The sequence below is a fragment of the Meriones unguiculatus genome, chromosome 5, assembly GCF_030254825.1.
Source record: "Meriones unguiculatus strain TT.TT164.6M chromosome 5, Bangor_MerUng_6.1, whole genome shotgun sequence".
NCBI lineage: Eukaryota > Metazoa > Chordata > Mammalia > Rodentia > Muridae > Meriones > Meriones unguiculatus.
In genome coordinates this window covers 131,977,128-132,005,055 of record NC_083353.1, presented here as the reverse complement: position 1 = coordinate 132,005,055, position 27,928 = coordinate 131,977,128, and the positions used below count along the sequence as shown (strand labels likewise).

Genomic DNA, 27,928 nt, shown 5'->3' with positions numbered 1-27,928 from the left:
AACACAGAGAAGACAGCAGAGGAGGAACACAGAGAAGACAGCAGAGGAGGAACACACAGAAGCCAGCACAGAGGAGGAACACACAGAAGCCAGCAGAGGAGGAACACACAGAAGCCTACCATTTGACTTTGAAGCCACTCAATGAGCACTTCTGCTGTTGAGTCTGGGATCTGGCATCTCAATCCTTCCTTCTCTTCTGTTTCCATCATCTCCAGCACTCCACGAAGGTCTTCCACGAGGTGCAGGGCTCGCAAGCTTCCCATAAACGGGGAGGTGGGAGATTGGCAATCAAAAATCCCATTGGAATACTCCAAGGCTTTGGAACCTGGTGTCCAAAAACAGCAGACAGCAACAGGACTTATGTTAGGTAGAATACTACACCTGAGTAAGATAAATCAGCATAGTCACCAGCGATATCACAAAAAACAGGGAAAAGACAAATTAATTCAATAGTGTTGATCTATCCCTCCAAATCTTACATAGTCAAAAAAATAAAAAATGTCACTGACAGTACTTATGAATGGGTTGATGCCTAAGGAAAAGGCCAGCTATGGGGGACAGGAGGAAAAAGAGCACAGTAGGAGCATGGTAGCTCAGAGGTGACCACAACAAGGCGATGACTGGTTTGTGTGGAGCTGTGCCTCCCAGAAACCATGAGGTCTTTGAATTCCCTGAAAATGAATTAAGTGGCAGTGTTCAGTAAGTTACATGTGTGACTATGAATGTGTGAGCATGTGTGTAAGCATTTCCTCTGCCACTTAGTTTATAACCCTAGCACCACATTTCTCCTTAACACTAGCTTTAAAAGCTGGTGGTCTAAGCAGGAGTGGTGGCGCACACCTTTAGTCCCAACACTTGGGGGCAGAGGCAGACAGAGCTCTGGGATGTCTAGGCCAGCCTGGTCTACATAACAAGCTGCAGTTCAGCCAGACTACACAGTAAGGCCCGGCCTCGGAAAAAGTGTGGTAGTCTGCAAGTCCAGGACTCGGGAGGCAGAGCCAAGATGCCTGGAACAAGCCAAGCTGGTGAGCTCTGGGTTCAACAGAGCCATTACTTCAAAGAATAAGGTGAAAAGTCAAGGAAGACACCCCACATCAGCTTCAGCCCTCCACATGCACCCCCACACATGTGGACAGGCAGATGGCACACATGCACACACGCACACACACACAATCCAGAGGGCTGCAGTGTCCTGTTCCAGCATTAAGCGTTAAGATCACAGAATGGAGTGAGCACAGACAGAGACACATACTTAGTTTAAAACAACACAAGCTGCAAACAAAAGAACCTATGCAGCTACACTCACTTCTGCCCACTCCCTCCTTCAGTGCAGGGTCACTGCTGCTCCCTGGACAAGCCCAGGTCCTGCCCACTCACGGAACACCTGACTTAGTTTGGCATGGGTCCTGGACAATCTTTATTTTTCTTATTATTTTCTAAAAAAGTTTTATGAACGTTTGTTTATTTGCCTGTGTGCTCGCTCAGACACACACGTTGCTATGTGAGTTTATATGTGTTGTGCACGTAGCAGGCACAAGGAGTGTATCTGGTTCCCTTAGAATGGGAGCTATGAGCGTCTGTAAGCTGGGCAGTGTGGAGGCTGGGGATGTGACCCAGAGCCTCAACGCAGCAGGAAGTGAGCTTTGCCACCGAGCCATCTCTTCCGTCCTGAACTGTTGTTATATTTGTGTGTTGTTTTCTCACGCATATGCACAGTGAGTGCATACATGTGTCACGTTGCTTGTGTGGAAGTCAGAGGACAAACAACAGAGCGTGTCCTCCTCTCTACCGTGTGGGTCCCAGGACTGAACTCAGGTCATCAGGCCTGGTGGCTCCTTCCCTACGGAGCCATCTTGCTGGCCTTTTTTCTTAGTGACTCTAACACTGGTCCTTCAGGCCTGTGGGGGTTAACAGACACACACTCTAGTGTAGTAGATCAGGCTGTACACGTGTAAAGTGCACAGCGTTCAGATGCTATTCCTGCTCTGTTTATCACTGCTCCAGCTTTTCTGATCGAGGTTAGTGCCTGGCAAGAGCCTGGGATTGCACCTAGTTGTGCATTCTAAACTCACGACAGAATAAGCCCTCTTCTGTATATGCAAAGCTGTTTGGGAGCACAGAGCCCAAGAAGATTGATCTCACTGTGAAAGCTGAGATTGTGAACTGTAAAAATTTGTTTCTTGTTTGGTGTGGCTCAGCCCTAGCACACACCTTTAATCCAAGAGCTTTCTGTACACAGGATTAAATAAAGTTAACCCTAGGCCAAGAGGTAGAGCAAGCAAACAGCTGACAGGCATTAAAGAGAAAGGAGGGACACTGAGAGAAGGGTACTTCTGAGACACTGTGGAGACGAAAGGGCTTCTAGCTTTTTCCATAGGGACATCAGCTTCGTAGGAAGGTCAGCTGGGTGCGCGCTCTACCTCTCTGAGCTAGCAGGCTTTCACCGCAATATCTCCTGTGTCTTTATTGGTAAAATTGAATGTTTGGGATTTTCATTTTTTAAAACAACGCAAGACTATTCTGCTTTAAAGTTCTTTGTTAGATTTGATTACTGGATGATCAAGTTCATCCCTCTAAAGAGGTTTGCTTACAAACGACCCTTCGTAAAGACATCCCTAGGACTGAGTGGAACTCTAAAGTCAGGCGGTGAAGTAAAGCTCCCTCTCTAGGGCATGCCACGCCCTTGGAGGAGAAAAGAATCTGACCAGACAATCACCTGCAGGTGACAGTCAGAAGAGACAAGAGCTGGGTGAGGACATCCCTGCAGCTGTGCTGAGCACTGGACAGTGACTTCTCCATACCCTCATTTTGGCTGCAGGCCTGCAGGACATAAGTCTTCTCATGGATGGGTGCTGGACCAGAACACAAGGGCTTGCACACCACCACAAGGCAGCCCAGGGGGTTTGTTTCCAGATCAGCGGCTCTGTTAGCAGGAAGTCAGGGCCTCGCCTCAGCTTCCACCACAAAGAGCTACTGCAGGTTCCAGGCAGGGGGGCACTATGACAAGCTCTGTGAGTGGAGATTCTGGGTTCCACAGATGGACGAACTAGAAGAGCAGAATGCTCCATCTCAGCAACACGCATGGAAGTGTCATTAGGTCAAAAGATATGAGCAGCAAGACAGGAAGGCTTCTCAACAAAATGAAAGAAAAAGGTGAGGCCTGGAGGATGAATTGCTGGCAGGATTGAACTCACTAAACAGGGCACATGAAGGGCCTGGGGTGTTTGCTTTGGGCATAGGAAATTGTGGATAGAAGAAGGAACCAACAAGATAAAGGCTGCTAGAGGAGCATCTAAGGAAAGACCATGGGCTTAACTGATGCTTTAGTTTGTCCTCTAGCTCACGGTAACACTCAAGTGCCTACTGCCCATGTCACGGAGAGATAGACCACTGTGGCCCGGAGGCTGGGGACAGAGCACAACCTCAGTGTGGTCCATGGGCCACCTACATCTGACACCCGGACTTGACTGCAGCTTGACGAGAAGCCTGGGGTTGGAAGTGAAGTTTCTGACATTAGAATAACTGGCAGAAAAGGCGAAGCAGAACAAAGGTGGAAAACTGGGTTCCTGAGAGCACTGGAGAGAGCCAATACATTACAGAAGGGCATAGAGGGGCCAGGACCAGGTGAGTGAAGGCCAGTGGCGGGACGCGGCTACCTGCTATGATCCCGTCCATCTGCTCCAGCGCTGCTGCCAGCATGTCGCTAGCATCGCTCATCATCTTCCCGAGTGTCAGAAGACTCCTGCTTCAACCTGGGGATGGAGCAAAGGACTACGATGTTATCACAGTATGCTTTAAGTGACACAAGCTTGCTAGTGGGTTTATCAATTGCACTTCAAACTATGACCCTGCTTAACAGTCAGGGAGCACCAGAAGCAGCAGGAGCTGAATTAATCCCGGCTGAGTCGAAACAGACCCCAACTCCCGAGTCCAGCAGTTAGTAAGAGAGCTGGTCCTGCACTCAAGCTTGTTCATCCTCACGGGGTAAAGCGTGCTGGCAGAGTGTAAGGCTTTGGGCTCAGTCCCCCGAACTGCAAAACATACAGTCTGGTAGGCTGTGGCACACAGCTCATCAGAGCTCTAGGTCTCTATGAAGTGTATGGGGGACTGCGGAAGGCTGCTGAGGGCCTGGGGAGCAGACAGACTGAAGGACACGAGGGTGGGCTGCGGAAGGCTGCCGGGGGCCTGGGGTGCAGACAGACTGAAGGACACGAGGGTGGGCTGCGGAAGGCTGCCGGGGGCCTGGGGTGCAGACAGACTGAAGGACACGGGGTGGGCTGCGGAAGGTTGTTGGGGGCCTGAGGAGCAGACAGACTGAAAAACACGGGGTGGGCTTCGGAAGGCTGTTGGGGGCCTGGGGTGCAGACAGACTGAAGGACATGGGGTGGGCTGCGGAAGGCTGCCGAGGGCCTGGGGTGCAGACAGACTGAAGGACACGGGGGTGGGCTGCGGAAGGCTGCCGAGGGCCTGGGGTGCAGACAGACTGAAGGACACGGGGGTGGGCTGTGGAAGGCTGTTGGGGGCCTGGGGTGCAGACAGACATTTTTCTGTATCAAGCTTCATCTAATCACGGTTCCCATCATTTTCCACAATTTAAGGTCTATCTTATGTCAGTTTTCCATAAGGCTTAGATGAGGAAAGTGATGACTAACATACAGAGGACCATCTCCTGCTAAGCACAGGAGACCGGCTGTAGTACCTCCCTGGATACCAGCTTCCTTGGGTGTTCAAGTTCCTTATGGAAAACTGCACAGCATTTGCATTTGCACAGAGCACTTTGAAGCATCAAAATTACTTAACAGTATTTAACCACTAAAGTGTTTTGATACATTGCACTGTTTAAGGAACAAATAATAAGAAAACACATCTAATAACCAGTAGAAATGTGTCTTTTCCAAACACTCTGGTCTGCAGTTGTTTAATGAATCTGTGTAGCCCTTTAAGATGCAGCCCGTAGACCAGGCCAGGTCTACCTGCTCCGTAGACCAGGCTGGCCTCTAACGCACAGAGCTCCGCCTGCCTCTGCCCCCTGGGATCACAGGTGTGTGCATACAGGTGCACTGCTGAATAAAGGGTGAAGTGCATCTTCGTGCCAGCAGCCACGCCCAGACCCTACAGTAAAAGCTCGCTGCTCAGGAGAAACCCTTGCCTGCTGTTTCCAAGAGCCCAGGCTTCGTGTCCCACTCCGCTTTCATAAATCTGTTCTTAGGCGCGCTATCAGTGCCGGGATCAGCTCTCTGCTGCCCGCTTTTTCTAATGAACTTCTGAAATACTACTTTCTGTTTTGTTTTATTAAGAACAAGTATGTATTTGATAGGCAAAATACTTCAAAATTCCGAAACGCTATATCCTGGTTTATAATTTTATCTAAGAACTCTCTAAAACATTACTCACTTCAGAAGACATTAGACTTCACTATTGTTTTATGTGAAAATAATACAACACAAAAACACCCAAGTACATGCAGGCAGCCAAGCAGAAACCAAGGCTTAAACAAGCTAGGTTATTAAACCAAGGAGTTTTAAGAACTTACTCATACAGCCAAGTGTGGTGGTGTGCACCTTTAATCCCGGCACTCTAGAGGCAGAGGCAGATAATCTGAGATCAAAGCCAGCCTAGTCTGCAGAGTGAGTTCCTGGATAGCAAGGGCCACAGAGAAATTCTGTCTCAAAAAAAATTATTCATAGCTTTTGATGGGCACAGTCCATAGAGATGGTACACAAGTTTAAAATGACACTTCCAGCTGGAAAATAATTAAAACTCAGAGCATCAAGGGTTAAGCAGAAGAATGTGTACAAGCCCTGAGTTTCACAGTTAAGCGAGTTCCACTCTTTCATTTTAAAAATAGTCACACACACACACACACACACACACACACGTGGCCATCTTTTAAAACAAAGCCCCTTCAAACTCTGAACCCCTTCATTCTATCTACACACACTCATGAATATGTACATACAAGACAGAAGCACACGTCAGGCTCAGCTACAAATGTTCAAATATCAGCACAACCAAACAATGCCTATATTAGAAAAATATGCTCACCAAAATCAATAATATTTTTTAAAAGATAAACATGCTTACTACCTCCCTGGGTCAGAAAAACAGACCTTCATTTTGGGAGTGAGTCTATTTGTGTAGAACAGAGTGGCTGACGGGGCTGGGGAACACGGCTTGGGGCAGGCAAGCAGATCCAAGGGCTCTCCCAAATTTCAGCAAAGTGTTTCCAGAGTTTAAGGCAATTAACAGACCTACTTAACTGGGCGTGTGTATTAACTAACATGTATATTATAAATCTGAATGATATATATATACTAGAAACAAACACACAATTTAACTATGCAAAAAGAAAAAGGGAGCTATAGTTACTGAGTTTTCAAATTAAGAACTGAACATTAAAATGATATTACAGTACTAAAAATAACAGCTGGGAATTCCAGTTCTGGTCATTAGAAGGATGACTGTATTGAGCAAATATAAACTGAATGAAATATAAAAACAGCTTTGAAGACAGTGAAGAGACTAAAAACAGGAGAGGTTTGAGGTGATTCACCCCTGGAGGAATGGCTGAGATTGCTGAGTCCCTGTGGCCGTGCCCAGCCCAGCCATAGTCCTCCACCTCCCCAAAGGCAGTGAGAACACTGTGCCGGCTTGGGAATGCAGCTGAGTGGGGAAGGAGGGTCAGGGAGAAGGGCAGGGAGAAAGAGAGGCAGGCGGGGACAGGGGCACCGGCAGCCCTCAGCCCATCCTCTGACTCTGCCTCCCAAGTAGCTGGAACTACAGACTTTGCAACTTAATATCAGAACTTCAAAATACAAAGAATACAAACTGGCAGAATTAAGGAAGAATCACCTAAATTTAGCTCACTTATATTTAATGTGATTACTGTTATGACTGGAAGTAAATATTACCTAACTTTCTGTTAGACTGGCAGGCAAGGGTGGAAAGATGCCAATACAGAAGGCGTGAGCAACTCCATCAGTTACCTGGACTAATTCAAGTTGTAGGCCAAAATGCCCCAGTGCAGAGCATACGCTCTTCTCAAGCCTGCAGCTCTACTCATCAGCCTAAGGCACAAATGCACCACTATAATATATTTGTGTGTCTACTTACCCATTACCAGAAGCCCCAGGTCTATAAAGCAGGGCTCATTGGGGATCCAAGTCAGGGATCTCTTGCCCCCTTAACAAGAATCACACCCTTAAACCAAGAAGCCACCGTAAAGGCACAGATGTAAATTTCAGAAGGTTTGCAAGGACTGCTGGAAAGCTCAGACAGGACAGCAGAAGCGATAAAGTGCATCTATTAAGGGCTGCCCTGCCCGTGGGTGAGCTGTTTAAAATGCAGCCGGATTTAGATAGCATGTGCTGATAAAGCTCTGCTAACTTTCGTGGCTCAGCTATAGTTTTTTAAAAATGGAAAGGCTCAATAGGAATATTTCAGAAAATCCAATTCTCTGAACAATATTTTATATCCTCAAAAAATTCTTAGTGGAAGATTTCCTGAGCCCTCTCCAATGACTGATTAATAAATGGAATATTATTCTAATAGAGTGGAAATCACAATTTAAGCCTGACTGCAAGAGGGATACTGTGCAACATTCTAGTGAAAGAAAGTGGACACAAATGACCATGACCAGCATGAGTCCCTTTAAACTAAGTCTGAGCAAGTCGTGTCTTACAGAAAGCAAAATAATTACCTACAGCAAATGGACAGATGAAGAGCTTGGGACTCTCTGATCAGCACCTTGGTTGGTTATACAAGTTTCACACTCACCAAGGAGGCAACGGATTTATAACATGTTGGGTATCAGGAACCCTACTACTGAGCCTGTGCTGAGCATATGCCAGGGTGTGAGCAAGCAAGCAACCCTCCTGCCTCGACTCTCCTTAACAGAGGACTGTGCAGCGTACGCTGAAATCAATCTTTTCTTCCCTCCATCCCCACAAAAAGATTGCAGTATCCATCCCACCTAAGTTATTTGTTCTAATTAAGAGAGACGTAACTTTGAAAGATGGCTTAGTCAGAGATCTCTTCACAATGCTCGTGTTAGTTAAGTACATGTTCCGTTCTATGGCCAATGCTATTGGTGCCTGCCCACATTTACACACACACACACACACACACACACACACACACTTCCATACAGTATACCAGATTATAACTGACCAAGACATCAGGGACCCTTCCCTCCCCATGGAACCTGGCGGTGGTGGAAGGGCCGCGGTTATTAACACCCCAGGGGGCAGTGCTCACCTTTAAGCACTCATGTCTTCTACACAGGATCCCCAAATTCCCGAGGGCTTCAGCAGCTCTCAGAGTGCTCCCTGAGCCAATCACGTGTAGACTCCGACTCCCTGCCTTCCCAGGCCTCTAGAATCTCACTGAGGATTACTTTCTGAGGAAGCGTCTCCTTTGTGGGAGGAGGGCTGCACACACTTATACACCTACGATGCGCTTTTGACTACGCAAATTTCACTCTGATTTTAAAAGTCTGGGGGTTGGGGAGACAGTTCAGCAGCTCAGAGCACCTCCTGCAGAGGACCAGGGCTCAGCTCCTAGCACCTAAGCAATCTGCTGCCCTTAACCGGCCTCCAGGGGCACCCGCAATCACAGATGCACCCCACGCACATAAAATACACGAACAAAAAATATTTTTAAGTTGAAAAATTCAGAATGAGAATGGTTACTAGAGATTAGAAAAAAATCACATTTCAAAACAAATGAAACAGGCGATGAATAAAAGTGGCGTCGCACAGACCTACGTAACAGATCAGAATCACCCAACCCTGTGCACCCGAGGCCCAAAGGAGCAGCTCAGAGCATCCGGGTCCCTTGTGCGCAGCTAACCTACAAAGTGAGGTCTCCCTCTGCGGCCGATGGGCCTCAGGACTGCAATCCTCCTGCCTCACTCTCCCCAGGACCAAATTACAAGCACTCACCATCTCTAGTTTGTTCTTCTGAGTTGACAAAGCCACTTAGAAAATTAAATTCACCATCATAACCCTGGCAAGGTAGCAAATTTACCTTTAGGTTAAAAGTGGCTGCCATATGCTTTTTCGAGCCACTGGCTAAAGGAAAAGGCAGCAGGAAACACAATTACCACAGCAAAGAAGTTCTGTGTTCAAAGTCACAGTTCACAGGGAAAAGCCCCTTCCATTCTGGGCACTATAAGCAGCAGCAAGACTATTCATGGGTCCAAAAAGGAGTGGCTTCCCATCACAATGGATCTTTATTAGTAAATATGAATTTAGAAGAATTTTAAAGGAATTTCTAAGAATAACATTTATATATTAGAACATGGAAGTTCCCCACCACAAACATGAAATCCAATAAAATAAATTCAGAAGTCTAATTTCAGACTTGGTCAGGGACACATTTAGGGCAGATGTAAACAGGGTAAAATTCCAGGGAAAGTTCCAGCAATGGGCGTGGTGGCTCGAGAGTTGGCAGAAAAGCCTCGTCTCTTGCAGGGCTGCTGACTAACTGGTGATTTAGGTCAAGCAAGTGTCCCAGTCTTCACATGAAGAAAAGAGAGACTGTATGAAAATCGGCAAGTCTGTGTTGAGCTTTGGCGGAAATAACATTAACATTTGGCCAAGCAGTCTCAGTTTGCTTAATCCAAAATGTCCACATCTGAAAGTGAACTTGGAATTCTTGCCAAACAGATACAACTCATGGTGATTAAAGAGAAAACAAGTTGAGCTGGCGTTGGGGGAGGGGCAAGCCTTTGAGAGGCACCCTTATAATCTCAGCACTCAGGAGGCAGAGGCAGGAGGATCCCCATGAGTTCAAGGGCAGCATGGTCTACAGAGTGAGTCCAGGACAGACAAGGCTACACAGAGAAATGCTTCTTGAAAAAACAAAAACAGAGAGAGAAAGAGACAGAGAGTGAGACAGAGACGGAGAGAACACAAAGGAAGGAGAGAATGCTCACGCACATTCACACTGGCTAGGGGAACCCACAGTGTGTGACCATTATGAAAACAGAACTATTTTTTAACATCAATTACCACACACTCCAACCAGATTTTCCTCCCATGTGCTACCAATGGAGAAAGAGCAACGGCAGGCTGGCCAAGGTCAGCAGAGCACAGCAGTACAAGCTCAGCAAAGACAAGCATCTGAGGACACAGGACATGGGAGCAAGGGCATTAGGACACAGAAAGGCTTACCAGGTCTGAGGGCAGCAGCAGCTGGAAGCTTCTTAGAAATGCCCTTCCTCCCTGTACACCAGCAGAAGGCCAAAGGCCTCCCACACAGCCACTACCAGGCCTTTCCTGCTGGGGAAGGATGAGCAGGGTGGGACCTGGTCACTGTGCCAGGTTTCCTCCCTGCTTCTCCAGGATGAACCTGCCACTACAGAGCTCCTCTGTACACATCAGTCCAGGCACTTTCCTCTCCACTATGCTCTGACGTACGGAGGTCCAGTGAAAAATCCCTGAATAGGGCAACAGAGTAGAGTGGGAAGTGTGGGGCCAGGGGCTGTCAGGAGCAGCAGAGGTGGAGAAGAAAAAGGGAGGTGTCTCCATGGCAGAAAGACATTTGGTGTTGTGGACTTAAAACTGGTCAAACTGCAAAACAAATACAGTGTTTCTGACCTTAGAGATGTAACAATTACATCTGAATTACAGAATTATTAGAAAGTTACCAATAATACCACTGCAATCCATTTCTGAGTCCTAATTTCTCAGAAGGTGGGAGCAAAATATCCCCAAGTAAACCGATATGACATCTGGAATTCCTACCTTACAGCAGAGGGCGAGTGAAGGGAAAGAATAGAGAAAGCAAAGCCAGGCACAACTGGAGTTGCCTAGGAGAGGTGACAGGCGCGTTCCATTCTAGCTACAGGTTTGTATGCTGGAGAGTTCTGTAACAAAACTATTTCACTTCTACCCAGACTTTTAAGCTACAGGATTTCAAACACCTTCAGCCCTGGCTTATTGCTAGATAGATAGATAGATGGATAGATATGTCACAAGCACACTAAGAGCTTCCCAAATATTTACAAACCAAATAATGAACCGCTTGTTATTTTGGCTGCCCATATAAACACAAGCACAGACATGCATGCTCTGAACACAGAACATCCTCCTGAAGACCCGAGCTGTGAGCTGAGGTCAGAGGTGCACTAAGAGCATTTAGCACACATCACTTCTTTTGATGGCTAAAGCGACAAGTAACAAAGGACAGTGGGGCAAAGCCGGGAAGCACTCAGATGACAGAAGCAGCAGGGGAAATAGGCCCAAGGCAAATCAAGGAAGACTCAGGAATGACAATTAGGATGGAATGACAAAGGAACCTACAGTAAGTCAAGTCCTGACTAAAAGGATGCTGCTGTTACTGAAAGCACATGTGGGGAAACTTCGGGGAGATGGTGAACGGGTGAGAAGGCTCCACTTCTCATGATCCCCCTTGGTCTCCTGTGTAAAATGAGGTGGTGTTTGCACATAACCTGTGTGGTCCTGCCATATGCCTAAAATCACCTCCGGATTACTTAGTGCAGGACAGCCTCCAAGGTTGTAGCCCACGCCACATAAGGCCAAATTTCACCAAACTGACTAGCTGCCTACTCCCCACCCCAGGCATGAAAAGAAGGCCAGAGTTTCCCCAGGATGAGATATGGACAGACAGGAATCCCCTGGCGAATCCCCCGCCAGCCGCACCACCACCAAACGCACAGCACACACACAAACCATAGCTATTTCACAGTGACCTTGGGACAGGGTAAGGCCCTGGAAGGTGGGCTTGCTCTCCAGGTCCAGCACGTACTCTGACATCACTTTCAACAGTCCCACACCAGGCTTCCTGTGAGAATAACAGTGATGCTGTCTGTCCTTCAGCAGGCACCTGCTCGTTAGCCACCAGTAAACACTGAGGAGGAGTAGCACGAAGGGGAATACACTGCTGGACTTGCTGGCTCTTTTATGTCCTAAAATACTCACCTAGATTTTTTTTTTTTTTTTTAATTTCAGTAAAGGTTCTGGCAACATCATTCTGGTGAGCAGGAACCAGATGGGGAGGGGAAGAGGCAGAGAAGAGAGAACAGACATTCTGAGAGGCCCTGACAGGAACATGAAGGTTTACCTTTACTGTAGCTGTGTGCTGCACGGCTTCGGCAGAGTTAGCATGACCATCAAGGTTTTCCGTAGTGTGCAGCATCTGATAGGACCAGTGCAGCCTAAATGACTTTGTTCATTTCCTCCCACACCTACACACTGGATTCAGTGACACTTCTCATGGGACCCTGCGTGCCAGAATCAGGTCCAGGCCCTGGGAGCTTTCACTTCACTGGGTGTCATCCATTTCTGTACCTGCTTCCCAGTGAAGCCCACCCTGGAACATGGTTTCCACAGACAGACCTCTGCTCTAGCTCAGCGCATACTTTAAGTGGCTCCCCAAGCTTCAGAATCCCCAATGCATCAGAAAACGCATTCCACTTAACGTGGCAATCTCGTGAGCTTTAAAAGCAAGGGCAAGAAAGGATACTCAGATTTTAATTTCTGCTGTGTTAACAAATACTTGGGATTATCTTCGTCTCGGAACACCTGGGCTGAGCCTTCTGTTAAAGAATAGCAATGTGAATACTAAATCCTCCTAGGAAAGGGCTACGTGAGCCGACTCCATTTTCCAAAGCTAGCACCATGCAGTTGACTTCAAGCACAAAGCCTTACTGATGCCCAGTTCCCTCCCTACATCATTCCACTGTCTCTAACAATTCCTAGGAAGACCTCCCTCAGCCAGGGCTCAGGGCCTCTGAGCCACCTCCGCAGCCCCTGGGTCCAAGCAGAAGTCACTGAGAGAGGCCACCCGCAGGATGCAGAATGTGTCTAACCCAAGGAGGCATCGCCTGTTTCCTCCCCCTGGGGGAGACAGCACCGCTGGGCACCCAGACTCCTTCCAGAGCACGCTGCTCAGGCTTATTTTCCAGGCCTTGTTTTCCTAGTTTGCAAAGTGATATTACGCCGCATAAATTCAAGCTTCCTTCATATCGGCACCTGACTGTTATTTGCAGTTGGAGCTGAACAAGCCATCACCTGTCATCTCCAGAACACAAGGTGACAGTGGTTGACTAGCCTTTCAGGAAACAGCTCTGTAATACTAAATGCTCTACACTCTTGAGGAAGCAGACACATCCAACCACTCTTTTGTTCTGAAACAGAACACAGTGGTGCAGCACCCGTGTGCCCACTTCAGGCATGACGATGGCCTTTTCAATGCCATCCTGTCTTTGCAATTCCACCATCAGGTGACAAAACACAAAATCAGGGCGCCACTTTCCACTCTCAAGATCTTTCTCTCAGCATATAATTCCAAGAATTTTAAAAATAACTCACTTAATTTCCTGGGTTAGGAAAAAACAGTTGGACAGTGGGATCTTGAAAGACGTAAAACTTCTGGGGCCTGAGAGGTGAAGGGGATGGGAAGAGGCGGTGAGTGGCCTGAGCTGCGGAGGGCGTCAAGCCGCAGACTCGCCAGGCTCCCTCCCAGGGCTACTTTCTTTAACTGGTTCTCCTAGTCATAAATCAGCCCCTGGGTCTATAAACCAAGTCAACACAGGATTCCTGGACAGCCAACCGACACAAAATTATGTCCAAGATCTGTCCATTAGCTTGGGGCTGGAAAGGTGGTTCAGTGCTCAAGAGCACGCATTGTTCTTGAGGAGGGCCCAAGCAAAATCTCAGCACCCAAGTCAGGCAGCCCATAGTCACCCTAGCTCCGGCCACCGGGTTCTCACGTTCTCTTTTACACTCCACAGGCACCTGTGCTCACACATGCACACAACTACACAAGACATATATATACACATAATTTATGAATAAAATAAAACTTTAAAAAATTTTAAAGTCTTTCCATTAACCAATAACATCAGTTCCTCCCCTGAATCGGTACACGGATGTTTTGCTTTGCTTTCCTCAATGAAATAAATGATCATTTTGCATTACTGAATATAAATCCTTCAAAGTTTCTACTCAAAGTAAGTATGAAAACATTAACAACCTGGCTACATAGCCGCTGTTTAAGTGAACCCTGCCACAAGTGGTTTTCACTGTCTTGTTGGTGTTGTTTTGGTCTCCCAGGGCAAGAGGTGATTTCAGGCTCTACCTCCCTCCTTTCCTGACGGGTTGAAATCACGATGTTGAGGATGAACAGGAAAGTCTGCAGCTGCTTCGCCAGCCTGTGACAACTAGGCTGACTGGACAGGCCCCTGGGCCTGTGATAAGCCATGAGTAGCTCGGGAGAAGCATGAAGAACCGGGCTCTCATCTGTAGGAGACAGCCAGACTTGGAATTCCTGTCCAGCTCAGCAGGATTCCTGGACGTGCTCTAAGTCCTGGTGTGTGCACACAAGCTCGGAAAGCCTTAGGCTAAGAAAACAGTGAGAGGGAACTGAAGGCTGAACGGAACCTGTGCTGAGACAGTCTCCAGCAGACAGGAAGGAAGACTGGATGGACCTAGAAGACCTGTTCAAGTGCTGAGACCTCAGGCCCAGGCCCAGGGAGAAAAGCTGGAGGGAAGGTATGGAGAAGGCAAGGAGAAGCCAGCAAGCAAGGAGGACGTCAGCCCGGTGTTAGTGTGACTGCTCTGTATTCCAAGAAAAGACAGTCAGATGCAGGCGGGACCACGCAGGAGAACAGCCAACGCTCCTGAAAACCAGCTGAGGGCTAATGCAAACAGCCCAAGATACTTCAGCTTCCAGATCAAACGTTAAAAGATGGCCTCCTATCTAAGCACTGAGAGGAGGTCTGGCCCTGGACAGATTATTTTAGAAAATGGAGAAACTGGGATTTAAGATATGATCCTATGAGCTTTGCTTCTTCAGAGGTCAAAGGTCAGGACCACTCAGCCACCCCAAGGAGCCTGTGCTGCTCTGGGGTGTCTCTGGGCACGGCTGTCACCAAGGTTCAGTGAAGCTCACTGTGAACTTCAGCCCTCAGCACCAGCCTTCCCCACACCAGGCAGCAGAGCCTCTTGAGCATCTCATGTTCTCTGGAGAGCAAGGTCCCGGCCTGCTGTCTCAGATACACGCACAGGCTCAAGGTCGAAACCATCTCCTGGGAGGCACACCATGAGGGAGGGCCTCACAGCTGAAGGCCAGCTCTGACGGCTGATCTCACTACCTATCAGCTTGTTAAAGGACATGGCCTGCTTCTTCCGGACTAACCACCTTGTGGCAGGAAAGCCTACTGTAACCAAGCAATCCGGCCCTCAGGAAAGTGCTAGGGGAAATGACTGTCACCCGTCACCTTTCATTTTAGCGGCAAATGAGCCAGTAAGTAAAGTACATGCAGGCCAACTCTAGTTCCAGGGAGAATTCCTCAAGAGGCAGCATTCTCCTAAGACGCTGACAGAGTGGGAGCCTAAGCTAACCAAAGGCCCTCGCCTGTGGAGAATGCCTAGTTGAGAAAGTATTCAGTGAGGGTTGACAATCAGTGACTGTGTGACAAGGCAGAGAAGTGGCCTCTATCTGCTCTGTCTAGGGTCGCGCAAGTATTCCCTGTTACGTAGGAAGGTTTCACCTTCCTCTTCGCCTTGACGGTAATGGTCACTCCAGCCCCTCACAAACAGAAAGGACTCGGTCCCCGATCCATCCTTGCCGCTACAGGCCTGTGTGGTCTGGGTGACAAGCGGTGTTAACAGGGAGGAATGTTAGCCATCCTGCAGGCTTGGCAGGTTTATTAAAAGATAATGAACGGTGTTTCAGAATATTTGTCAGGGAAGGCAAAACCTGACTAACTTAACAGAAGGGAGAAAAGTTTTCGTTTTGCCTGGTCTCTGGCTATGCAAACCAAACATGGTTGTTATCTCAGTGCCGAGGACTGAGACAGTATGTACCAGTGAAGTCAAAGCCTGGCAGACCCAGCAGTGAGGAATGAGGTGATTCAAAAGTCTAGCTGATGTACAGAGTGGGGCAGAAGCCAAGAGCTGCAGACAGGGACTTGGCAGATACCCGGAACATCCAGAGACACGGAAGAGTGCAGAGGAGAAAAGAAACAATCCCACATCTCTGACAGTCACTGGACAGCGGAGCCACCTGCCAGAAAAGGCAGCTGTGAACTCTTGGGATAAACAGTCTGTCCAGAGCATTGGGGAGCTGAAAATGTCCAACGTACACAGCCAAACAAGGCTTCTGTGGATGACGGGGCGTACACGAGGAAGGTGGGGCCAATACAAGGCCTGAGGTTTCAACACAAACAGTAAAGGAAGAACACAGCACAAGTGCCAAGCAAGACTGTGACGGGCTCAGAGCTTACACTGTGTCACACTTCACCAGACATAGAGGTGCTGACTGCAGACACCAGCACCGTGACATGCCCGGGTCCGCCGGAGCTGAAGTCAACCACCTCAGAACTGTTTTTCCAGTTTATGGAAGACTCCCAAACAAGCCCTGCTGTCTCTGTGAGGCCAGCTGGATCGAGGCTCACATGGTCTGTGATGGGCCCAACTGTGTCTCCCCCAAGTTGTACACTGAAGTCCCCACTCCATGTGACCTTATATAAACACGGGCTCTGCAGAGAACTGACCCAGGTTAAAGAAACCTTTATGGGGAGATAACCCACTGTGTGTGGCATCCGTGTATAAGGGAGAAGTCTGGACAGGAGGAAGACACTTATCAAGGTAAGATAGAGAGAAGTCGGCCTCCCACAGAGAGAGGAGCCTGGGGCGTCTCCTTCCTCACAGTCGGACCTCCACCTGCCTCCAGCAGCCAGAACTTTCCAGAGTACAACTGGCCTGAAAAACCAGCACAGCCACCTGCAGACATCAGTGAAAACACCTGCTTTTTCTGTATGGCCCCATGTGCTAATTTGTTTGAACACAGACTGGTCCCAAGATCACCACACAGGGCATCACTGGGACACCTGATACTTCAAAGCCACAGTGCAGTATTAACATGGAAACTGATGAAGAAAATGCCTACTCACATGCTCGTGAGATGACTCACGCAGAGCAAGCACGGGCCTCCTCCCACTGTGCTGTGCCAGGTCACAAATACTTCCAGCCACTTCCACAAGAGCGAACATGCCCAATCAAAGAATGCTGTTCCTGGCATGCCGAGGCCCTCCATGCAGAAAAGTCACAGCAGGCTGAGCAGTGCAGTGCTGGCAGCCGGAGGCCTTCCAGACTGTAAGCACACCGACGGTCAACCCTAACCCACGGCTGTGAGCAAGCAGCAGTCTCAGCCATACTCGCTTGAAAGACAACTACACGCCACACAGGTACCAGGAGAGCCATTCCGCCACCCGAGGCAAAAGCCTCCTTGTTTATTATATTACTACATCACTGGATTCCCAGGAATCGCTGGACATCATCTGGAGGAGAACTGACACCCACCGTTGAGTCCATCGTGCCCCGGAGCAGACCCCTCAGCCGTGGCCAGCCAACGCTGGAACTCTGGGCCCTCTATGGACTGGTAACGTTTTCAACGTCATTTTCACCTGAATAAAATGTCATTTCAGAGTGTCACATTCACCCCCTCTCGAGATGGACACCTTGCGTGACTGACCTAAGATTATGGCTGCAGAAGTTCTGAGTACATTTGGTTGGGGACAGGAAATCATCAGCACAGCTGCAGTGTGAACACCGAGACTGAGGTGCTCCGACAGCCTGGCCGTGCTGAGGCCGGGTAATGCAAGGCCATTTTGAAAACTGAAGGTCTACACTACAGAACAGAGGGCGTCGGCAGGGGATCTTAGGCACAGAGGCAACTTGAAATGAGCTGTGTTTCTGAAAACTCTCATTAGCTTTCCCGAAGGAACTCAGGGAAGATGTGGGAGAGTCGACCTGAGACCCAGACGGGACAAAGCAGGGGCGTGGGAAAGTGACATTCAGGGCATGTCAGGAGGCTTCCCAAGAGACAGTGCAGGAGCAGAGCGACCAAGAAGACGCCCTGCCTGGGCACGGAAGAAACCGGCAGATGAGGAGCGCTGTAGGAAGCGCAAATTGGACGAAGGTCATAAACTCAGACTCAGAAGGTACCAGAGTGAGACTTCCATAGAGTGGCGTGTTAAAATGCTCCGCACCACACGCTGGTGCTGAAATAGGACACTCTAGATTTACATTTTCAGAAACAAAACTGGAAAACGCAACCATGATCAGAATTTCAGGAGCACGGAGCCAACAAGCCGCTTCTGAGTCAGGAAGCCCTCCCTCAAAGTACCCTCCCTGGCCGCATTCCTGTCCCACACCCAGCATATTTTTGGTGAGACCAGTTGCTCTGAGAGGAAAGCAGCCTCACAAGCAGGAAAAAGGGCAGGTAGTGGAGATCATGTGACAGACTGGTCATCAGCCCCTCCCTCCTTTGCTACTATAATTTGTTCCCCTCAGAATCTGCACATTTTTCATAAAACACCCAAATTCAGGAGGCCCAGAGATGCTCAGACTCTACCCAGACCTACTGAACTGAGACTGTGGGGCTGGAGAACTGTATTGTAACAAGCCCTCTGGGCGCCGGGGGCACAGTTTCCACGAGGTCTCCGTGTCTTCTTCCCCCTGCTTGCTGTATTCCTCTCTCCACCAGGAGCTCCTGGGTCCCTGGAGCTGCACTCAGTATCGACATAAACCCTTCACGACAGCGCCCCTCCCTGTGAGGTCTCACACCGCCTGACATGAGGTGACATCCACGCTGGTCTCCACAAGTGCTGGTGGTGCCCTGCTGTTTCTACTGTGCTGCACCGCTCTGAGCACACGGCCCTGGTTCCCAACAGAGGACGCTGTCTGGAAGCCGCCACAGCATCCGGCTGTTCTAGGCCAGGGCTTCTCAAGGTGAAATCAACAGGAGAGTTCACCTGGAAGCTAGTACACGGGAGAGGCTGCGCGGCGAGGACCATGAACGGCCGCCCCACATCTGCTTCTCCCTTCGGGTACCCAGGCTCCATGCTCCCTGCGCACAGCTGGGCTGGGGGGTGGAGCTTAGCTGGGCTGGGGATGGAGCTTAGCTGGGCTGGAGGGTGGAGCTTAGCTGGGCTGGGGGTGGAGCTTAGCTGGGCTGGGCTGGGGGTGGAGCTTAGCTGGGCCCCAAGATGCAGACTCTCCTTTGGTGGTGAACTCCCCTCCTGGGGAGACAGCCTCCGTGAGACTGCTCATTTAACTGGGGGTGGATAAAGGCTACCTAGACCTCTCGGGGGTGGACAGAGGCTTTCCGGGTGAGCGCACATCATTGGTGGGGGCCATGGTGCTGGGAATGTCTTATTTGCATGAAGAGGAATTCCAGGTGCTGGCTGGACATGGCTGCCAGGCTAGGTGACCACCTCAAGAATAGCAGAGGTGCAGGGGTGTGTAAGGCCCAGGGCAGGCAAGGACTGGCCCTACGCCTACTGGCCTCAGGATGACTTTGGCAGAGTTTGGGTACACCTTGACACCTCTCTTGCTCCTTGGTCCCACAGTGGATTCCAGGCCAGCCAGGGCTATAGAAGAAGACTGTCTCAACACACACGGTTCCCAGGAAGGTCCTGTGCCTAGTCTACTTAGCCAGAAATTCCTAGGAGTAAGGCCCGAGAACCCACTCTTTCAATACACAGCGGGGTTTATTTTTGCATCTGTAGATGCAATTCATCTTGATAATTAACCTTGGATCAAATCACCTGCCTCTGGGTTTATGAGAACACTGGAATAAACTAAGAGTGGGGGCAATTCTGCTCTAGCCTGTGGCCCACTTTTTAAAGGTATTCTATGGGTTGTGAGTCCTTGATTTAAACTTCAGCAAAATGGAAGCTGGAATTTGAGGACACAAGGGAAGACATCCAGATAGCTATCAATAACAGACGATACTTGTAGGCAGTGTAACATGCTCCAACCCCACAGCACCCAGCTTTAGCGACGGAAGCTAAACGTATTCTTCACCACTGTTCCCTGGCCATGAACTCCACCTTCCTCCACCCCCCATGTGCCTGCAGACAGCCGGTCAAAATAATCACCCAGAAACAGACACAGGGAAAGCAAAAGAAGTCAGAGAGAAGTGGTCTTTAACACTGCTGGAGAAAAAGAAAAACATGATAAGCCCTTTGTCAAAATTATCATTCTTCTTAGTAAGTTGTGCCAAACACGTGCCAATCCTTTTCCTAAAAACTGCTCTAATTACATTTGCGCTAGGCCTTTCTAAATGAAGATGCATAAACTATGGGCGACAGAAACACACGAGAAAGTGTACGTACATGCTCTCACTCATCCACACATATTCCTCAAGTTTATGAAAATTATTAGCTTGTGACTAGCTTATCCTCTTTTGAGTTTGATAACAGACATGTCAAATACCATTTCCAGGACTCATTTTAACAAAATAGCTTTAATACATGTTCATAACTCATATTCACACACTGGCTCATGAAGCTTGCAAGAATATTCTTTACTGAAATATAACCTGCACTAAGAAAATGCTACCCTTTTTAGGTATAGAGTCCACTAACCTCTGACAGGGCATGCAGTCATGCAACCACTACCAAGGCTGCTGAGCTGACAAGCTGCTGAGCCTTGTTCCTCAGTGGAAGCTCCATGAATGGCTACTGCAATTGGGCTGGGGACAGCACGGGCAGGTGTGGTTTAAATGGAAAACAGACGTCAGACATCAAATACTTTTGTATTTATTTTTATGTTTATGAATTACGGGGAGTACAGCAAAAATAATTTTATCTGAGTCTTTCCTCCTTTTACGTGCCTATTAGAAAATTAAAAGCTAATGATTGCACCTGTGCCTCAAATCGCCTTTTACTGACAGACGGCTTCCCCTTGCCCATCTGTAGGGAATGTCACATCCTGGAGCCAGAGCCGGGCAACTCCAATACCTGAAATACTTGTTTTTAAGAGGTTTCAAAAACTTCCCTTCAAATACTTATCCTGTAGCGTCTAATTTTTCTTAAACATGTTGTGGAGGCTTTTAGAACATGTTTAGTATTCATTTTTAACTTCAAAAGAGGTTTTAAAGAGTCACCTATAGTATTTGCTCATCATCTGTTAACTTGCACTTCCCAGCCTCAAATGCACTTGGGGCAATAAGCTGTCTTCCAAAGGGTGTGCACAGTGGTCCTCAAATGAATGCAGGCCATTGTGCACTCACACAAGAGCATCTATTCACAGATGCTGCGGGAGATCGGAGCCAGAGGTGGGGAACCTCCCAAAGCTTCATTTTTCTTAGCCTCAGGAAGTGAAGCAAAAGCTTTATCTATGCAACAGGCTGGGCAATGCACAGCACTGAGCCAGCAGCTGTGGGAGGGAAGCAGGAGAAGGCCGGTAAGCAGGCCTGTGAGGGAGGACTCCATGCTACTCAATGATAACGGCCTGGCCAGCTCATCCCAGCACTGTCTGCTTTGCCCCCGGTCCCTTCTAACTGAACTGAAGAGAATTATTATTTGTAACAGGCATTCATGCTGCCTGCTGTACTTTGTGGTGCAGGAGATTGAGGAGAGGGTCTCACACAGGCTAGTCAAGTGCTTTATGACTGAGCTACATCCCAGCCCTGAGCCCCACCTTCCATTAGGATTTTTGGGAACTGGGTGCCAGCTCCTTTGCCTCTAAATCTTACATTCCTTAGTAGCCAACCTAGAGCATGCCTGCCCTCTGTCAGCTCTCACCCATCTCCACCTTTTCCTCACAGTGCCCTGAGGACTGGAAAGAAATGGATCATCTGCTTTTTAGACATTTTGCTAGTAGTCTCCAAAGGAAAGACCGCTGTTTGGTCTCTGTGTCCTGGGGAGCCTACTTCCTCCCTATCTTTCCCTTTAAACATTATTTTTTAGTAGAAAACATTGCATCCAGATTAGAATGTTGCCAAAAAAACTGTCAACCCTCAACAGTTTCCATGGCTTCTGACCATTTGGAGCACATGGCACTCATTTCCCCTCCTAGCCAGACTTCCTCCTGGGTCTTCCTCTCTGATGGCAGAACACACTCAGAAGGGAAGTCTGTACCATCCTAGACTAGGTAGGGACACTAACTCTCCAGCTCCTTTGCTGTGACCCCAGAGTCTCAGGCTCTTGCTGTCTGGAGCCATGCTAGCAGGAACAAGCATTAACTAGAACATTCACTCAACTTGCTTTTGTAGAGGCAACCTTCACATAAACAGAATTATGACTAATAAATGTACATGATTAGGGTGGAAATTATTCTATGTCTGAAATATTAGACTAAGATAAATGTTTTTCGTCGAGGGGCACTGCCAATGCAAGGCAGGGGAGAGGTTCAGTTACGGAATAATCTGCACTGAACATCCTAATCCAATCTCCCATCACCTCAGAGCCTCTGCAGAAAAGACGTCGTTATCTGCTTCACAGATGAAGCAGACTCGTGTTAAGAATCATCTCATGGGGAGATAACTGAGCAATTAAGAGCATTCAGAGCTCTTGCTGAGGCCTCCTGTTAGGGTCCTGGCACCCACTTCAGGACACTCACAATCACCTAGAGTCTAGTTACAGGGGATCCAAAACTCTCTGGCATCTATGCAATGTATATACACAGGCTCACACAGGCACCTAGTAATTAATAAATAAATGCATTTGTTGCTGCTACAAGTGGCAGGGTCTGGAACTTGACAGGTGCTCAAACATGTCAAGTTTCAAAAGCATGTGAATAAATGAGCTATAATTCAATATAAGCTGAGACAAGAGGATCTCAAGTTCAAGTCCAGCCTGAGATACAGTCTTCCTGCCTAGGGCTAGATTACAGGTATGTACCACACGGCCACCTAAAATACTTCATTAATTTCAAAATCAGAAAAATATGTGGGTAGCCTGCATTCTCTAGAGACACAGAAACAGGAGATTTTAATGCATAAAAGGAGACTAGTTACAAGGAATTGCTGAAAAGTTCCAAGATCTGGTTCCTCTACCTTAAAGACCCAGCACAGGGTGTGAAAAGCCAAGCATCACCTGATATGTGTCAGACTTAACTGCAGTCTTGCGGGATGAAAACAGTGGGAAACGTGGGAAGATCTCATGGACCCAAATGAGTCAAACAAATGCCGTTCAGCCTGCTGTGTGAGCACAGCACACTCTGGAAGGGAAGGGCAGGCGCTGCCCCTTCACACACTTCTGATTATAACTTGGTTCCCTTGTTGGCATAGTAACCAACAGTCTTGGAACACGGACTTCTCAGAAGCAGTTGGGCTTCACAGCCTTCAGACATGGGATCTGAAGTGCTGACTCCCTTGCTCATGTCTCGGGAGCAGGCAGCGCCTCTCATGTGGGCAGCCCTCAGAGCAGGGCACGACAGAGGCATGTGTGTGAGTGTGTGTGTGAGTGTGTGTGTGGCCTTCCAGCTCTACCAATGGGAGATCACGGGAGATGCAGAATAAAGATGCTAGTAGATGGTGGGGGCGGGCACTGGGATGGCAGTCACCTCTCCAGAAAGCAATCTGGTGTCAACTCTTATAAGACAGTATGTTTGTGATCTCTGGCCCACTAACCCCACGTACCACTTAATGGTCTTAATGTGGTCATTAATCACCTCCGTTAATGATTATTAGTCAGTGACACCCAATTTAGTAAGAAAATTATTAAGAATGCAGAATAGCTCTATGTTGTTATAAACTTAATAATAAGTTTGTTGATGTGAGAACCACGTGTATTTAGGTATGTGTATATATGTACATATGATTATTAGTGACACCCAAGGCTATTTAGTAAGAAAATTATTAAGAATGCAGAATAGCTCTATGTTGTTATAAACTTAATAATAAGTTTGTTGATGTGAGAACCACGTGTATTTAGGTATGTGTATATATGTACATATGTGCCTCAGGATAGTGAGCTGGAAGCATACTGAACTCCATTCACACCTCCCTGTTATTTTGAAATTTTCCTTTTCTCTTGTAATTCTAAGTCCTCTCACCTACTATCAAACAAAAGAGATGCCAGTGGGTTTTTGTCATACTGTGCAATGTTCTTACAGAGGCAGAAAGTACAGACAAGATGGACTACATTGTGAGGAATGGGATAGTTCCACGTAGGAAGAGGGATGAGTCACACATGCGTCCCTCCTAAATATCACTTATTCATTTTCTCTCTGAAGTTTCCTGAGTCCAGGAAGACATGAGACCGGCGGCCCTGCGCACCATGACAGCTTCCTCCTCCAGCAGTGACTACAGCAGTGCAGACGACTCTGCTTCCGAGTATGGATCCAAGCACAGCCTCTCAGTGGGACACTACCCCTCTGAGAACACGTTTTCCTACGAGGACGTGGCCCCTTGTAAGGAGACGGCTTCCAGGGATGCCGAGGTCCACTTCCTCCCTCTTAGTCAAGGTGCCTGGGGGACAGAGAGCTTGAGAAGACTCCTCAAGAAGCGAGAGAAGATGGAGCATGCTCCAGACCAGTTCTGCAAGCTGAGCATCACGCTGGCCTGGGACTTCGATGTGGACTCCGACCAGGAGGACTCGCCAGCTAATCTGGATCTAAATCGCCACAGCCAGTGGATGGACAAATGGCCAGAAGACAGTACAAAATTGACTCTCTGCAAACTGGATAACCTAGTACAAAACCTTGAGACATTTCTAGAAAAAGGTGGCCAACACGATGGCTGTGTGCTCCCTGAGTCTACTCAGAAGGAAGACCTCCACCTCACCAGCGGCGCCTGTTCGCATACAGCTCAGGTCAGTCACAAAGACCTGCCCAGGTACAAAGCACGGGAAAATGAAGCCATCTGTCAGGCCCTAGAGAGTCCACCAAGGCTACAGAAAGAGGAAGTTGGGGTGAGCACTGAGACGCCTCCCAGGAGAGCAAGGGGCGTGGCTGGGGAAAGACAGTTGGATGGTGGAGCCTCACTCCCTGCTGGGAGGCAAGGTGGGCCCAGAGACTAGGACAGAGGAGCAGGAGAGAGGGCGGAGCTGGAGGAAAGATGCTGCAGAGCATGGAGGGGGGAGGAGGGAAGGAACAGAAAGTAGAACCAACAACAACATGAAAATGAATGTGTGTGTTGACGTCAATGGGTCTGGAAGCTTTGCTATCTTTGGGCTATCTTGGGCAAACAGGCTTGGGTTCTATGAGGGATGGACAGTGTGCCCACTGCTGACACATGCACCTAACTCATCCTGTTTTCTCAGCAGGAGATACAGCAAGCAGACGAGAGCTCCTTGGACAGCTCCACGTCATCCGCACAGGCAGAGGAGGCTTCCCACTCACACTACACATCCTGTCTGAACTTTCGCTGGGTCTTGCACTGGCTGAGGACACAAGTCTTCTCCCGATGGAGAAGAAAGCATGTTAGGCAGGCTGCCATCAGCTGGCACCAGAAGGCAGCGAGAAAGATAAATTCTCTTAGAGGCAACAGAATCCAACCCCAAGAATGACCTGAGACTGAGCTTATCTGACATCCTCAGATTTTTAAACCTTTGAACCCCTTGTCCAACAACCCTAACAGGTATGTGATGTTCCCTCCTCCACCTCACAAGTGAGGAAATCAAGACTTGGGAGTATACAGGGGTAGTTTCCAGTCTTCACAGTCCTTCTGAACCAGCCACTTCCTACAAACAGTATGCTGGGAACAACAAGCATGCCTCAAGCAGCCTGGACAATCCTGTCTTGATGTTGGAACCATGGCCAATGAGTCGCTGCAAAAAAGCTCTCTACCCGCCGGAAGCACAACCCAAACCACCCACCATGGTGGGAGGCCGGTGGGGTACATGTTGCCTTCTGAAAATGAGGGGTTGAGTCAATGAAAGAATGAGTAAACACACAAGTAAGCAAAATGGCGCAAAAGACAGCAAAAAGAAGGGGTGGAGGGGACTGTTAATTTAGGAAGCAGAATACTACTAAGTTTTCCATGAATAAATTCAGGCTTGTGAATTCAACAAGCATGTTTTCAGCCTGAGTCCAAGTAATCTGCTGGGAGAAGACACAGGTAACAGAGATCTGTGTCTACTGAGGAAAAAAGCCTGTGTGGGATTATTGAACAGGGCACCATTTTCACCAAGTCCACCTCTCATCTATACTAAAGAATAAGTGCACTGCTTTAGCAAGATTCTTACTCATTTTAACCTCTGGAATTATGTGGCAACAGGAAAAATTCCAGCACTGCTCATTCATCTTAGTGTCCAATTTGTTATCCAACCGAAGCAGGTCCCCTGTGCCACACGTGTGGAGGGGGTGGGGCTGGCCACTGCAAGCATCAAAAAGCAAGCATGAGCTGGAAGTGGCTATTGAAAGAAAGGAATTTTGCTGAACCCTGAAGTCTCCTGTGAAATTACTGTAATTGTCAGGTACACACTAATCTCATTAATAAATTTTGGGACTTATGACTGAAAACTAAAACCATTCTTTTGAGTGAGTCTCAACCCGGAAGTGGAGGCTCGGTAGCTTGAATTAACTGGGTATAACTTATGCAATCATATTCTAGAATTCACAATACTGTAATATAGGCTAAAATGCAGCATAAGATTTATCAAACTTGAAAGTTACTCAGCTTTCTGCAAATCCTTATGCTAATGTGACTATATTATAGACCATGTACAAAAAGAACCCCAGGAAGGGTGTGAGGTGATCTATCAGTAAACACAGGCAAAATCTTTTTGTCAAGACTTGTAGAATATAATGCAAATTTGTCGTTCCAGCGCAGGCATCAGTTCAAGGCTATTCAGACACAAGGCGTGGGCAAGCTGGCACACACCTTTAGTCCCAGCGCTTGGGAGGCAGAGACAGATCTCTGTGAGTGTGAGATCAGCCTGGTCTACATAAGTTTCCCAAGGCTACCTAGGGAGACCCTGCTTCAAATTTCCCTAAAAGATAGGAGAATAAAAAGAAAACCATTGCTAAATGAATTCCTAGAGAACGCCAAGGCTTTAACTCTCAGTAAAGAATGGAGTGGTTAAAAGGAAAAACCACTTGGCTCAAAAGTGCGTTGTCTCATTATGAGCCACAATGAAGAGTTCACACGGTGTCTGACTCTAGGATGACAGGTGGTTTATGTTGCATGGCCTGCCATGAGGCTTTTCCTGCTTCCCCCTCGCCCCCAGCAAACAGAACAATGGTCAGCTTTCAGAAGAAACAAAACCCCCATCAGATAACACTGCAGAACGAGCCAGTCTTCAGCAGAGTGGGTACAAAAGCCCTGGACAAATTCCCTGAAAGATGATTAGACTACACCAAGAAGTCCCCTTGCTAAACAATTTCCACCTTATCCCACAGCTGAGTTGAACCTCGTGGACTTAGTGCCATTTTATTTCAGTACAATAGGACTACTTCCAAGGCACTGAGAGCATCTCTCCTGTTTGTGGCTTTTGAAAAGCAAACTACTGTCATCACCATAGCATTCTCTATACAGAAGAGACTAAGAACAGTGACTGACTTTCATTCTCCTGTTCTCCCTCAACATCCAGCATTTTAAGTAAAAAAGAAATCCTCTAAAATGAAAAGAGCAATCACTCCCCTGACCCTGACCGTGGAAGTCTGCCCACTGTCGCCCACTGTCGCCCACTGTCACCCACTGTCACCGAGCAGACAGCACAGCAGATGCTCCTGTGCTCAGTCTGGGGGCTCTTAAGTTTACCTAAAAGGGGTGCGGTGAGAAACACTGTTTGTCAGTAAAGTGGCCCCAGAACCTCCATTTGTAAAGCATTGCAACATAGCAGTTTCATTCATGTAAGGATCAGAAACAGACACGGAAGCCACTGGGTGAAGGGCTGTCAGGGCACAGGATATGAGGGTGGTCCAAGAATCACCCACAAGTGGAAAACGGCCCCGCCAACACCATATACCTGCAAGAGAAGCAGCAGAAGCTGGCCGGCAACAACAGACCTGAATCTCACCACACGTTCAGGAACAGTCAGATAAATGTTAGGTTACAGAACACTCGCTCGACAACTCTCTAACAAACATGTTAGCATCACAAACACAAACCACGTTCTTTAAAAATTGAGGCAGAGAGACATGATAGGTCATAATGGAGACAACAGAGACTGAATCCTTGGTTAAATCCACAAAGATAAACAGATCTTAGGATTTTTCGT

The 27,928-nt window shown here is 48.0% G+C and overlaps 2 protein-coding genes across 15 annotated transcripts in view; one reads left to right on the top strand and one right to left on the bottom strand.

Moving 5' to 3' along the window:
- Window positions 1-27,928, bottom strand: part of Ppfibp1 (PPFIA binding protein 1) — a 126,065-nt gene that overhangs the window by 46,930 nt on the left and 51,207 nt on the right. For all 14 annotated transcript variants that reach the window (XM_060384507.1, XM_060384506.1, XM_060384511.1 and 11 more), the window contains 2 exons: window positions 3,657-3,752; window positions 120-325 (listed from right to left, as the gene is read on the bottom strand). In XM_060384507.1, coding sequence (XP_060240490.1) covers window positions 120-325; window positions 3,657-3,720 — 270 coding nt within the window. In that variant the 5' untranslated portion in view covers window positions 3,721-3,752. The remainder of the gene's footprint in view (window positions 1-119; window positions 326-3,656; window positions 3,753-27,928) is intronic.
- C5H12orf71 (chromosome 5 C12orf71 homolog) lies at window positions 17,153-26,176 on the top strand. Its single transcript, XM_021646031.2, has 3 exons — window positions 17,153-18,862; window positions 24,000-24,676; window positions 25,028-26,176. The coding sequence occupies exons 2-3, from the start codon at window positions 24,020-24,022 to the stop codon at window positions 25,271-25,273; spliced, it is 903 nt and encodes a 300-aa protein (XP_021501706.2). The 5' UTR covers window positions 17,153-18,862; window positions 24,000-24,019; the 3' UTR covers window positions 25,274-26,176.